Raw genomic sequence first — 12,839 nt, 5'->3', positions numbered from 1 at the left:
AGCGCGCGCAAAGGGGTCAGAGTGATTTTATCATACGCGATACGGCAGGATAAGCATTCCAAGTAGAGGTATGGATTCCTGTAACCTTTAGGAATATATTAGTTAGTGTAGGAAGCTGTTTGGTCTCGTTGCATATAGGTCTGGCCACCACCCTCCTACGCATTGTAACCCGGCCACCAGAATTAATGGCAATAAAAGTCACTTAATGACTTAGGCCTAAGGTGGTGCTTTGGGTATTAACTTGGCTGATTAATTGATTATTATTAAATATTTAAGCAATTAAACTATTTTTTTATTATCTACCGTACAATATACAAGCCGAAAAAGCCTCGTGTCTCTACGTTGATTTATTCCAGATATACGAGGTGTTAAAATAAGGGTCAAGGTCAAACTTTGTAAACCTCAAGAGTCAATACCTCATATACCGTATCTCCACAATAAATCACCAAATTAGACAAAATCAATTATGAAAATACTTTTTGGTATCTTTAGAAATCCCTGTTTGTAAACTTTCTACCGTCGTTTCAATACTTGAATTTCATTTTGTGACTTAGCGTTACCGTCATACATAATTTCGAATATACACAGAAATGTTAATTTAACTTGAAAGAAAATCGTTTGACAAATCACTGTGAGACTTCACATGGAATGCTAAACCCCTAAGTTAAAAAGACTTAAAAATTCGTGGAACGTTGCCAGTCCTTAATCACAATCATTGGCTAAACACTCATTAAAAAGCATAGTGTGAAATGGCATGTGCCATATTTTCATGTATTGCGTTACTTATAACATTACTAAAAAAATCCATAATTTATCCAAGCTAAGGTAACAATTCAAAATAACGCCAATTACGTTAGTTTCCCTTTAAACAAACCCCACAACATGGACAATTTCCATAATTAAACATAAGGAAACACAGTTTCAAAATAACACCAATTGTGTTAGTTTCCCTTTAAACTAAACCCATAACGTGCACAATTTTCATAATTAAACCCAAACCAAACCCAATTTCATAATAACACCAATTGTGTTAGTTTCTCTTTAAACAAACCCCATACCATCCCTAATTAAACCTAAGCGAACCCAATTTCAAAATAACACCATATGTGTTAGTTTCCCTTTAAACTAAACCCATAACGTGCACAATTTTCATAATTAAACGCAAACCAAACCCAATTTCATAATAACACCAATTGTGTTAGTTTCTCTTTAAACAAACCCCATAGCATCCCTAATTAAACCTAAGCGAACCCAATTTCAAAATAACACCAATTGTGTTAGTTTCCCTTTAAACTAAACCCATAACGTGCACAATTTTCATAATTAAACCCAAACCAAACCCAATTTCATAATAACACCAATTGTGTTAGTTTCTCTTTAAACAAACCCCATACCATCCCTAATTAAACCTAAGCGAACCCAATTTCAAAATAACACCATATGTGTTAGATTCCCTTTAAACTAACCCCATAACATCCATAAGTAAACCCAAGGGAGCACAATTTCAAAATAACACCAATTGGATTAGTTTCAATTTAAACTAACCCCATAATTACACCTAAGCGAACCCAATTTCAATATAAAACCAATTGTGTTAGAACAGTTAGATTCCCTTAAACAAACCCAACAACATTAATAATTAAACCTAAGCGAACCCAATTTCAATATAAAACCAATTGTGTTAGTTTCCCTTTAAACTAACCCCATAACATCCATAATTACAACTAAGCGAACCGAATTTCAAAATAACACCAATTGTGTTAGTTTCCCTTTAAACTAACCCCATACTAGAGAAAGGAGAGAGGGGGGAGAGGAAATACAAGTTAAACAAAACCCAGGGAGACAAAATCAAAACGGTATCGTCAAATAAAATCCCGCCAATGTATCCCCTCCTTATAAGCCAACAAAGGGGACCTATTCAGGGGTGGTAAACCGAGGGGAAAACTGAAAGGGGAACGAGCAAGGTTAAACAAACCAGTAGAATTTATATTAAAAACTCAATGTGGGTAGTGGGACGATCGCATTAGCATAACAGTAGACAGCGCCTCCCAACGGCGGCGAGCCCAAGTAGCCCCAATACTGAATATATTAAACAGGGACCGAGAGTCGCTAAAAATGACCAATTCCGCGCGTGCATGTGTGTGTTTATCTACGCTGGCTGCAGCGGACCAGAGCGAGGAGAAAGTGGACCCGCAAAAAAGACAGAGAATCGATGGGTCCCCGACAATCCGGGTATAATAGATACCGAAGGGGTGGATACCTAATCTTGGCCCGGTAAAATGTCTTCGGCTTCCAGCGTACGTACGTAGCGCGCGCCACCCGTGGCAGAAAAGAAATTCGAATCGGAGAAGGGGGGCGTCGACAGGGGGGGGGGGAAGTGGCGAAACCAATTTGTCTCGGTCGCTCCTCCATATTGATGAGGAGACGGTGCTGCGGAGGGAACTCAGCCGATGGATGGATGAAGAGAAAAATTTCCCCAACAGACAACACTGTCTCATCGGACACACCCACTACTTTTTTTTCTTTGCTCTTTGGATAACGTTGGTTTCCCCTTCCCTGTATCTGGGTTCCTCTATTTCAAAAATTAGCATTTTTATATAAATAGAAAGTTTATGGGACTATCTACCGTTTTTCTTACAAGGTCTTTTTTTGGTACGATTTATGGTTGAACTAATGTATCTAGGAAGCTAATGTTTTGGGGATGGAACCGTGTAGAGTATGGAGTAAACGAGTTTGTATCGGGGTAAATCCCGTACTGTTTGTATTCTTGGTATTATTACCGGAGTGCGGACAAGGGATAGTATCGGCTCGTCATCAAATCTCATAAACTCTAAAATCATTAGTTTCAGTTACAGTGCCATGGTTGGGTATAGGCGATACTATAAAGTCAATTTGGTCTTAACCAACTTGTTAAAATGGGAAAACAAAATCACGTGACTACCTTTTCACAGCCGACTACGATTCGGTAACTCTTGTTCATAGTTGGCCGTGCGACGTTAAAGAAAAACATTATTCCTTCCAGATATTACAAACAGCTAATTAACTTACACTTTTCTATTACAAAATGTTTTAAATAATAATAATAAAAAGATAATTTAGACGAATCGATCAAAATTTAAACCACCATTAGAAAAATAAAATAAATAATAGTTCGTATTTCTTAGGATAGATGGCGTTGCAATTATCCGCAAAGTCACGTGACTACTATCTTTTCAGCCCCCCTGGACTTTATAGTTTCGTAGCTTCGTGGGCACACGGACTTTAAATTTTAGTCCATGGTGGGCATAAGTCTATAATATTGTTCCATCAGTTTGTCACTTTGGGGAATATTTTACTGAAAGCTAGTAACGGGGTGACGTCATCACAAGAAGAAAATCTCCCCCTAGCGAGGCGCTGTCAAAGGCTACGTGTGACGCGTTAGCAAGCGGACGTAAAACGGCGACAAAGCCTGTAATGTAGTCTGTCTTGTGAATAGCTCTCAGTAAAACTTTTGCATGTGAAGAATAGATAGTGTCACACTTATGTAAGAATATAATACACTTATGGTCTTAGCTAAGCCTCGCCTTAAAACGGCCGCCAAGACATTTTCACGAGGCAAAACACAACATGATCCTGCGAATGTATCACGTGACCGTCATGGGCGTCTTAAGGTCATGGCCGACCTAAACGCGTTTCCATGGCAACGAACACAGGCATCACCCATGAGCAGGCTAAGTTGTCACTAGCTTTCCACAAACGCGAAGATGACGTCACGATAGTACGTAATATATACAATAGAGACTTGGCAGCATGACGTCATGCCGTAGCTTTGGCTATGGCCGCCATTCTGGTATACTTTTTTACAAATTGGAAAAAGTATGGATGACGTATTATCTCCGTCACGCTGCCAAGTCCCTATATATTGAAGTTGGTCTTGATGGTTTAAAACTAGATCAAATTTGGATATCGATGAACTTTTTTAAATTCTACTACTATGAGGAATTTTAAGCCCGAATTCTCCAAATTGCAATTCTTTCAGTTCAAATTAACTGAGTTCTTTTATTAAGTGTGAAAAGCTTAAAACTACTGATATTGTAAAACTAAAACGATCTATACTTTGAGATAAAAATTCTTTAAAATTTTCAGGGTGAAAATAGCCTTTTAGTACGTCCTAGGGGTGGAGGGAAGGGGGCGGAGAGGAGTCGTAGAACTTCCGCAGTAAAAAGTAAAAAGGTCATAAAAAAAGAACTTTTTTTAAATCTCAGCGGGGAGTAGTTAACTTTTCCTCTGCTAGGTCGCTTCCCCATCGAGATTCCGAGGCCGTCAAGAGGGAGAAGTCAAATGGCAGGCATGAGAAGTTTGACCAGAGAAAGCACTCCACCGAAGCCGGTCTCCCAGGAATTCCCAACCATTTAGCCTGCCCCCTCAGCCCCAACTCCCTCTAGCCCCATTCCTTTCTCTCTCCCGCTCCCTCTGGTGTCCCCCTCGTTTTGAGTAGAAAGGTACCCTACCTCTGCTAAAAATATTTGCACCACCAGAAATGTTTTAATATGATCAAATAAGATAAACATCACCAACCACTCCTATTAACCTCCACAATCTAATTCCTGGAGAACATCGATTTAATTTTATCCCTTGGAAAAAATAACCACCAATTTAATTGAAAACCAATTTGTACCAGATTAGTCATTCTAACGACTTTTTCTGGAATGGAATGTCAATATAATTGCGAGAAAAAGGGGGGATGAGAGTCATTAGGATACATTTAAAGGATTGGATTGATTTCATTTAAGCGGAATTATTCTTCTTATGGTCATGTTATGGGTTAAAAGGTATCGCCGAAAATGAAATTTTATGTTTATCAAACGAAGCGAGGCACTATGTATAAAAAAATTTATATTCACCTTAAAGCCAGCTAGTTTTGGTTCCTCTTGTAACAATTTAACCAGTGCTATGTAATCCCCCTTGGCCGTTTGTAAAACCCACTGTTTACTGTTCGGATCCAACTAATATTAAGAATTTTTTTAATTAAAAGTTTCAAAAATAATAAGACAAATTTCACTAAATAAAAACCTACCGTTGTAACAGATGTGGCATCTTCATCATCCTAATTTCATGTAAAAACCGATTAATACATAATAAAATGATTTTGAAGTGGTAAAATGTACTTACTTTGTGTGCTCTTCTAAGTCCTGATAAGCTATTTAGTTGACTGGAAGAAGAAAAAATGCTTGAAGAAGAACGTGAGAGATTTGAGGAAAGACTATTTGATGCGGGTGATTTCATCGAGACATCAACTTCGGATGCCATTTTATTGATTTTCTTTGCTCTCTCTTTCACAATGCCGGGGCTCAATGACATGACCAATATTTCTTCATCTCGCGCTGCCTTCTAAGAATCAATAAAATAAAGGGTTTAAGAGCTAAAATAAAAAACCTTGGAGCTCGAGTTTCCCAACTAATCGTAAAAGTTCAAATATATTCCGCTTTCTATTCATGGGCAAAGCAGGGATTGAATAACAATAACAGGTGCCATAAATGAATTTGTCTATTCGCGCTGAACATAAACATTAAATAGTATGATAATAATGCAAAATGGGGTCGGACGAGTATAAACGTACGGGGGTAGGTGTTTTTGCACCTGCTCCAATCAAACTCATTCTAACCGTTATCAGGGAGTATACGTATACTTAAGCAAAATGTTACTTAAAAAACAGAAGTACGTGGCTTTAAAAAAAATTCCAGTTAAAAGGAAGACACGGGTCAAGGATGTTTATTACTAAACTTCTATTACGGGATTACCAATATAAGGAAAAAAAGCTGTTTAATAAAGTGAAAAGGAATGTTGAGTTTCAGTATTTACAAATTTGGAAATATACTCTTAAAGTAAGAACATTTTACATATGTGTAAATGTTTATAATTACTACAAGAAACAAATTACTTATATCAATTAATAAACTTCCCTAATGATTTGAAAATAATTTCAGATGGCAGATCTAATCAATCATGACCGGTATGTATAAATTTTAATTAGATAATAAATAGAAACATTGAATAAAATGAGCAAAGTTCAAATCAGAAAACTAATCTATCATGATAGGTGTGTATAAGTATTAATTAAATAATACCTAGAAATATATTGAGCAACCTATACAAAGTTCATATCATAAAAAGGAACTTGGGATGAAAATGATAATGATTTAACAAGTTAACTACAAACGATTAATTATAATGGAAAGCACCAAAACTATTTAGTATTTACTATAAGAGTAATAAAAAAAAGACAGCAGTGCCATGCATAATGATATAAAAGGTAAGAATAAACTTACCGGTGGACTTGCTGTAATTCCATCTCTTTCCTCATTTAATTGGCGCAATTTTTCTTCAATTTTAGTTCCTCTATTTTCTTTGCTTCTAGTTGATGCTTTTCTTCTGGGTGGTGGTTGCGGTGGATAGAGCCCATTATTTTCTTTCAAATCACAATCTTCTGATGGAATAACAAGATTGGGGCTCGACTGACAATGACTAAGAGGAGGATCAAGTCGCGGAGTGTTCATTTGGTCCCATGCCATTTTCTCACTATACTGGGGTTTAAACTCAATCTGAGATCTCCTAATATCGACATCATCCCGCTGCGGAGTTTCTTCATAATGATCAGACACAATATTGGGCACAGATATCGCGTTTGAAAGTGTGGGTACAGGATTTTGAGTTAAATCTGATGAGGATTTAGAGTATTTCACTGAATAAGATGGCTCGATATCTGGCATGTATTTTGGCTTAAGTAGTAAGAATTTTTCACTCTGCAAATATTTTGTATTAATTTAGGTACTAATTTAGGTAAAACAACTTAAAAAAATGATATTCACCCCTTCTTTTTTAATGGTGGCAATTTCATTAACTATGTCTTTAAAAATCAATCGGGAAATTTCTAAAATAAATAATGAAATAAAAATTGGCTTCTAAGGCAGCCAAAAATCAAACAGGTTTAAAAAGGGGCGTAACAGCCAAAGGCAATAGGACAAATCATTGTATTATAATTATAGAAGGCAAAGAAAACCTGAAAAGTGCTTATGTTTTACCCAAGGCTTAAAAAATATACCTTTGTTTTCACCGTTATTTAAGTAACCTTTGAAGTGTCTAACTAATTCATGATTCGCAACTTTCCCTCCTTGACTTATCATATAGAGTTGTACTATTTCCAAACTTAAAGCTTCGGGTTGATACATTTTAAAATTAATAACTTAACCCGCATAAAAATGAACCATAAAACGGCAAAGTTTGCTCTATATTCTTTGTCGGCTGCTATTTGCTGGCGAAATCTCCGCAGCGTTGCCAGATTTACCAAAAGAGTTTGAGAATAGTTCAAATCGGTTCATTATAGTTTTTACTTAGACTAGTTCAAGCCAAATACTGATTTTTGTAGAGGAAAGTTTTTCGTACTGATTTTTGACGATTACAGATTATATAATTACCATATTTCATTAAAACTTAACTAGCATTGATAATATAACACATTTCACCGCCATGTCATCAATGCGACTTTAAATGATTATTAAAACTACAGAAAAAATATAATTATTTCTGGTGTTCTTTGTGGTTATATTGTTTTGTGTGATTGTGTCTACTTACATTTTTAATTTAGTTAACAGCCTCTAAAAATATATACAAAAATGTAATCATTCTAAGCTTCTCAACCAGGGTCTAGGCCCACTTTGAAGTTTTAAAGGGGCCCCTAAATCCTACGAAGGGGGTCAAACTCTTTGAGAGTTAACGTTTAAATTCTTTAAAATTCTACTGAATTTTATTATTGGAATCATATAAACTGAAATTTATGTATCACCATATTTTGCTAGTTTTAGAAAATAAAAGTGTCCCCAAAATCCTTCTTAGGGGTACCTCAAAAAATGGGCTCCCTTACTTAGAAGCGCCACCAATGCTCTCTGGTGCATTTCTATTGTGCTCTGATATAGCCGTTTATTTTTTGTGTCATTCAAGTCTTTGTATTATTGAAACATTTTTAATAATTAAACAAATAAATGTTTTTTACTTTTTAATTACGTGTTATGATAAAAAATTATAATTCTTTTTAAACTAAAAAATAATATGTATGATTCTCATTCCCTGTTATGGTCACCCGGATTAACTACCATAAGGCCCCTAAGTTTGAGCTTTATTAGGGCTCCTCTGACCTTACTCTAGCGCAGTCTAGCGTCGTTTCGCCCCCTCCGTACCTTTTGAAAAATTCCGGGCCCCTGGGCTTAAGATACAGTGTCCATGGCTTAAGCCTAATCAGTCTATTGATTAATTCGCAAGAATCGCAACTAGTCCCGACGAGAGATGCTGGAAACCTGTACAAATTCCCAGGCCCCGTGAAGTCTTGGGACCCGAGTTTGGACCGTTCTTCCAAGCTATCTCTACTCTCTAGGAATTATTGTTTTACAAGTTAAATTTAGGTTTTGTAATATTTAAATTAAATCATTAAAGTAAGTTTAGTTTTGTAATATTTAAATTAAATCATTAAAGTAAGTTTAGTTTTGTAATATTTAAATTAAATCATTAAAGTAAGTTTAGTTTTGTAATATTTAAATTAAATCATTAAAGTAAGTTTAGTTTTGTAATATTTAAATTAAATCATTAAAGTAAGTTTAGTTTTGTAATATTTAAATTAAATCATTAAAGTAAGTTTAGTTTTGTAATATTTAAATTAAATCATTACAGTAAATTTAGTTTTGTAATATTTAAATTAAATCATTACAGTAAGTTTAGTTTTGTAATATTTAAATTAAATCATTAAAGTAAGTTTAGTTTTGTAATATTTAAATTAAATCATTACAGTAAGTTTAGTTTTGTAATATTTAAATTAAATCATTAAAGTAAGTTTAGTTTTGTAATATTTAAATTAAATCATTACAGTAAGTTTAGTTTTGTAATATTTAAATTAAATCATTACAGTAAGTTTAGTTTGGTAATATTTAAATTAAATCATTAAAGTAAGTTTAGTTTTGTAATATTTAAATTAAATCATTACAGTAAGTTTAGTTTTGTAATATTTAAATTAAATCATTAAAGTAAGTTTAGTTTTGTAATATTTAAATTAAATCATTACAGTAAATTTAGTTTTGTAATATTTAAATTAAATCATTACAGTAAGTTTAGTTTTGTAATATTTAAATTAAATCATTAAAGTAAGTTTAGTTTTGTAATATTTAAATTAAATCATTACAGTAAGTTTAGTTTTGTAATATTTAAATTAAATCATTAAAGTAAGTTTAGTTTTGTAATATTTAAATTAAATCATTACAGTAAGTTTAGTTTTGTAATATTTACATTAAATCATTAAAGTAAGTTTAGTTTTGTAATATTTAAATTAAATCATTACAGTAAATTTAGTTTTGTAATATTTAAATTAAATCATTACAGTAAATTTATGTTAGTAATATTTAAATTAAATCATTACAGTAAATTTATGTTAGTAATATTTAAATTAAATCATTTAAGTAAATTTAGGTATGTAATATTTAAATTAAATTTAGGTTTGTAATATTTAAAGTAAGTTTATGTTAGTAATATTTAAAGTAAATATAGGTTTGTAATATTTAACGTAAATTTAGGTTTGTAATATTTAAAGTAAATTTAGGTTTGTAATATTTAAAGTAAATTTAGGTTTGTAATATTTAAAGTAAATTTAGGTTCGTAATATTTAAAGTAAGTTTATGTTCGTAATATTTAAAGTAAATTTAGGTTTGTAATATTTAAATTAAATCATTGAAGTAAAAATAAGTTTTGTAATATTTCAATTCAATCGTTAAAGTAAATTTAAGTTTTGTAAAATTTAAATTATGGATTTAATCTAAAAATTACAAAACTTAATATTACTTTAATCATTTAATCTAAATACTACAAAACTAAATTTTACTTCGATAATTTAATTTAAATTTTACAAAACTTAAATTTACTTTAACGATTTAATTGAAATATTACAAAATTTAAATTTACTCTAAATATTTTATCTAAAAGTTACAAATCTTAATTTTACTATGAGGATTTTATCTAAATACTACAAAACTTAATTTTACTTCAATAATTTAATTTAAAGTAAATTAAAATTTTGTAATATTTAAATTAAATCATTAAAGTAAATTAAAATTTTGTAATATTTAAATTAAATAATTACAGTAAATTAAAGTTTTGCAATATTTAAATTTAAACATTTAAGTTTTTTGCTACAATCAACAATTAACAGCATAGTCATATTTTTAGATTTTTTGTTTCACTATCAGTAAATATTTAAATTACTTACTTATAGATCGAAGCTATACACTAATGTTCATAAAGATAATAACGAAGTAGAACATATAAGGAGTATTATCGTGACGTCATTATCGCTATAGTTAAAAGCTAATGTCTTCGTCCTTTACCTCAATACGTTCTGCCTTAGATATATGACCGTCATCTTCTCTAAATTGTTTGTGAATACCTTAAGCTTTTGAAATTTTTGTCGCTGTTTATAGTGGCAGATCCAGCAGTTTTCCAGGCCCTTGTCCAAATATTCTAACCGGACCCCACTGTAACCTTTTCATTTTCCCCTAAAATAACTGTAAATAAAAATAGCTTTAGTATTCTAACCGGGCCCCAATGTAAAATTTTATTTTTCCCTAAAACAACGGTAAAGAAAAATAGCTTTAGTATTCTAACCGGGCCCTAATGTACCACTTTATTTTTCCCTAAAACAACTGTAAAGAATAATAGCTTTAGAATCCGGGCCCTTCAAAAGTACGGGCCCTAGGTAATTGCCTATATTGCCTAGTCAGTAACGCAACCTTGGCTTCAGGATTTTATGGGCAGTGCCGTATTAACCCATGGTAGGGCCCATAGGCTTCGAGTTTCTTTGGGCCTTTCAACCCATCAACATCCCCCTCCCCGTTGTGATGCATGGGCCCCTGCTTAGCTCCTGCTCTTGGTTGGCCCCTAGCCTTACAGATAATGCGGCACTGTTTGTCGGGTGTAGGGAAAATCCCATAGAAGTAACTAAGAACTATGTAACTATTAAATTCTGGCACCATGAAGTTATACTTCTCAAACTCAGGGAATTGAGTGCTGCCCTCTGGAGCCGACATTTTCATATAGTCATGGAAAATGGAGTCTATAAATTATTATTTATTATTATTATATTATTTATTGTTATTATTCGTATTTTTATAATTATAAATTATAATACTTCAGTCAGCGAATTCAAATTAAAAAATTATCTTCCCATTTTTTCGAAATGAGCGGCTTAAAATATCGCTCTTTTGCATTTTCCAGATGACACTACAGACATATTTTTAGGGCGTTTCCATTCTAAGAAGTATTACATCATGACAGTAGGGGACAATGCTATCGTAATTAGTTCTTAGTAACCTCTATGCATTCTTGTTGTAGGCTAATAATTTTAAAACCACTTTAAAAATTTAGAAATTTGAAAGAAGCTAAATGATTTTGCTCGGGGCCCCACAAATTAACTTAGAGAGCCTACCCCTAGCTCACCACTGCCTGCTTAATAGTTTGTTAAGAAACAACTCCCTCCACGTTAATTTTTCCAGTCCTCTCTCCACTGGTTAAAGAGGTTTTCCCCCTAGGTCTTCGGTTTTCCTTTACCATAAAAACTTGTAGAGGGCAACTGTAGTAGTTAGTGGACTGTAGGGCTCGCGTGGCATGAAGGGCTTGCAACCACCCTCATACGCATTGTAAGTTTGTAACCCGGCCACATGTTTAAAGGCATTAAAAATAATTCCTTGGGTATTAGCTATAGCTGACTATTAGTATTATTCGAGGGGTCGGACATTTTCTTGTTTTGTGTACGGGATTTTGGATTTTTAAAAAATCCAGGATTTTTTATTGTGGATTTGTCATACAAAGTCTATGGGAGCAAAATTCTTGGATTTTGGATTTGTGGATTTTTTCACAAATTTCGTACGGGATTTGGCCAAATGACCGACCCCTCGGTATTATTATTATTATTCCCTTTAAGAAAGGAAATTATGATAATTTTATTATCGGTTTTATGTCTCGTTATTGATTGTCTGTGACCCTAATAGTAACGTTTATAAAAACAAATGAAATTATTAAAAATTTTGGAAGCTAGCAAGCAAAGAAAAAAAAACCATAAACAAGTCATAATTATTTATAGTAGCATTGGCAGCCAATATAATCAGATTTGAAGGCGCCAAACGAAAAACGAGATCTCGAACAGAGGTCAGGAAATACAGACAAGATCATTTCCAACGCTTTCCAAAGCTAATTTATTTCACTTATTACAAGACGTAAAATTACAGATAAAACCTAGTTATCACGTTTGTAGGGTGTTAAATTTCTAACTTTATCAAACTAGTCGTCATGTTAAGACAGACTTATATCTCTAGTTGCGATTTCCACAATTACACTCAAAATCAAATATAAATAAACTATGTAATATTCTACATCAAAAAGATATTATTTAATACAAGAAATAACTCATTTTCCGCGAGCTAATTGCGTTAAAAAAATTCCCCAACGCTTTGCGTTTGTTGGGTTAGGCTTCGCCGCCATACACGCGGGAATACGGTCAGTGGCGTAGCTGATGGTCCGCAGGGCCCGCGGTGCGGGGGGGCCTCGGGCTTCAGGGGGGCCTCAAGCTTCGGGGGGGGGGGGGTAACCATAAAAAAAATTAAAATGGGGGGCCTCATAGAGATTTTTGCGGGGGGGCCTCTGAGTTCTCAGCTACGCCACTGAATACGGTTAGAGCTCTTTTACAGGCGAGGGCACAAAATGTATCTAATTTTTCTACCCGATTCTTACGTTATAAATGTCAGAAATATTTCATTACAAATTTGGCGTAC

The 12,839-nt window shown here is 33.5% G+C and overlaps 1 protein-coding gene and 1 long non-coding RNA gene across 4 annotated transcripts in view; one reads left to right on the top strand and one right to left on the bottom strand.

Moving 5' to 3' along the window:
• The window catches only part of sowah (ankyrin repeat domain family member sosondowah), a 35,782-nt gene extending 28,574 nt beyond the window's left edge, over window positions 1-7,208 (bottom strand). For 2 of the 3 annotated variants that reach the window (XR_016473701.1, XM_090158035.1), the window contains exons 1-6: window positions 7,082-7,208; window positions 6,849-6,910; window positions 6,309-6,782; window positions 5,152-5,370; window positions 5,057-5,086; window positions 4,891-4,985 (exon numbers count right to left, since the gene is read on the bottom strand). Coding sequence is in view for 2 of the 3 variants with exons in the window: in XM_090158035.1 (XP_090014161.1) it covers window positions 4,891-4,985; window positions 5,057-5,086; window positions 5,152-5,370; window positions 6,309-6,782; window positions 6,849-6,910; window positions 7,082-7,208 (1,007 nt within the window). In the remaining variant the exon portion in view is untranslated. Of the gene's footprint in view, window positions 1-4,883; window positions 4,986-5,056; window positions 5,087-5,151; window positions 5,371-6,308; window positions 6,783-6,848; window positions 6,911-7,081 lie in introns of all 3 variants that reach the window. The other variant, XM_090158036.1, reaches the window with a different exon arrangement.
• On the top strand, window positions 5,705-8,036 carry LOC149926504 (uncharacterized). The gene is made up of 3 exons (XR_016473703.1): window positions 5,705-5,864; window positions 5,967-5,992; window positions 6,398-8,036. It is a non-coding gene; the product is annotated as an uncharacterized LOC149926504 (long non-coding RNA).
• The last annotated feature ends 4,803 nt before the right edge of the window (window positions 8,037-12,839 follow it).

This window comes from Leiobunum rupestre, chromosome 9 (genome assembly GCF_980474605.1).
Source record: "Leiobunum rupestre chromosome 9, qqLeiRupe1.1.hap1, whole genome shotgun sequence".
Lineage (NCBI taxonomy): Eukaryota > Metazoa > Arthropoda > Arachnida > Opiliones > Sclerosomatidae > Leiobunum > Leiobunum rupestre.
Note: the sequence above shows the minus strand (reverse complement) of the source record. Positions and strands in the feature narration are given on the sequence as shown.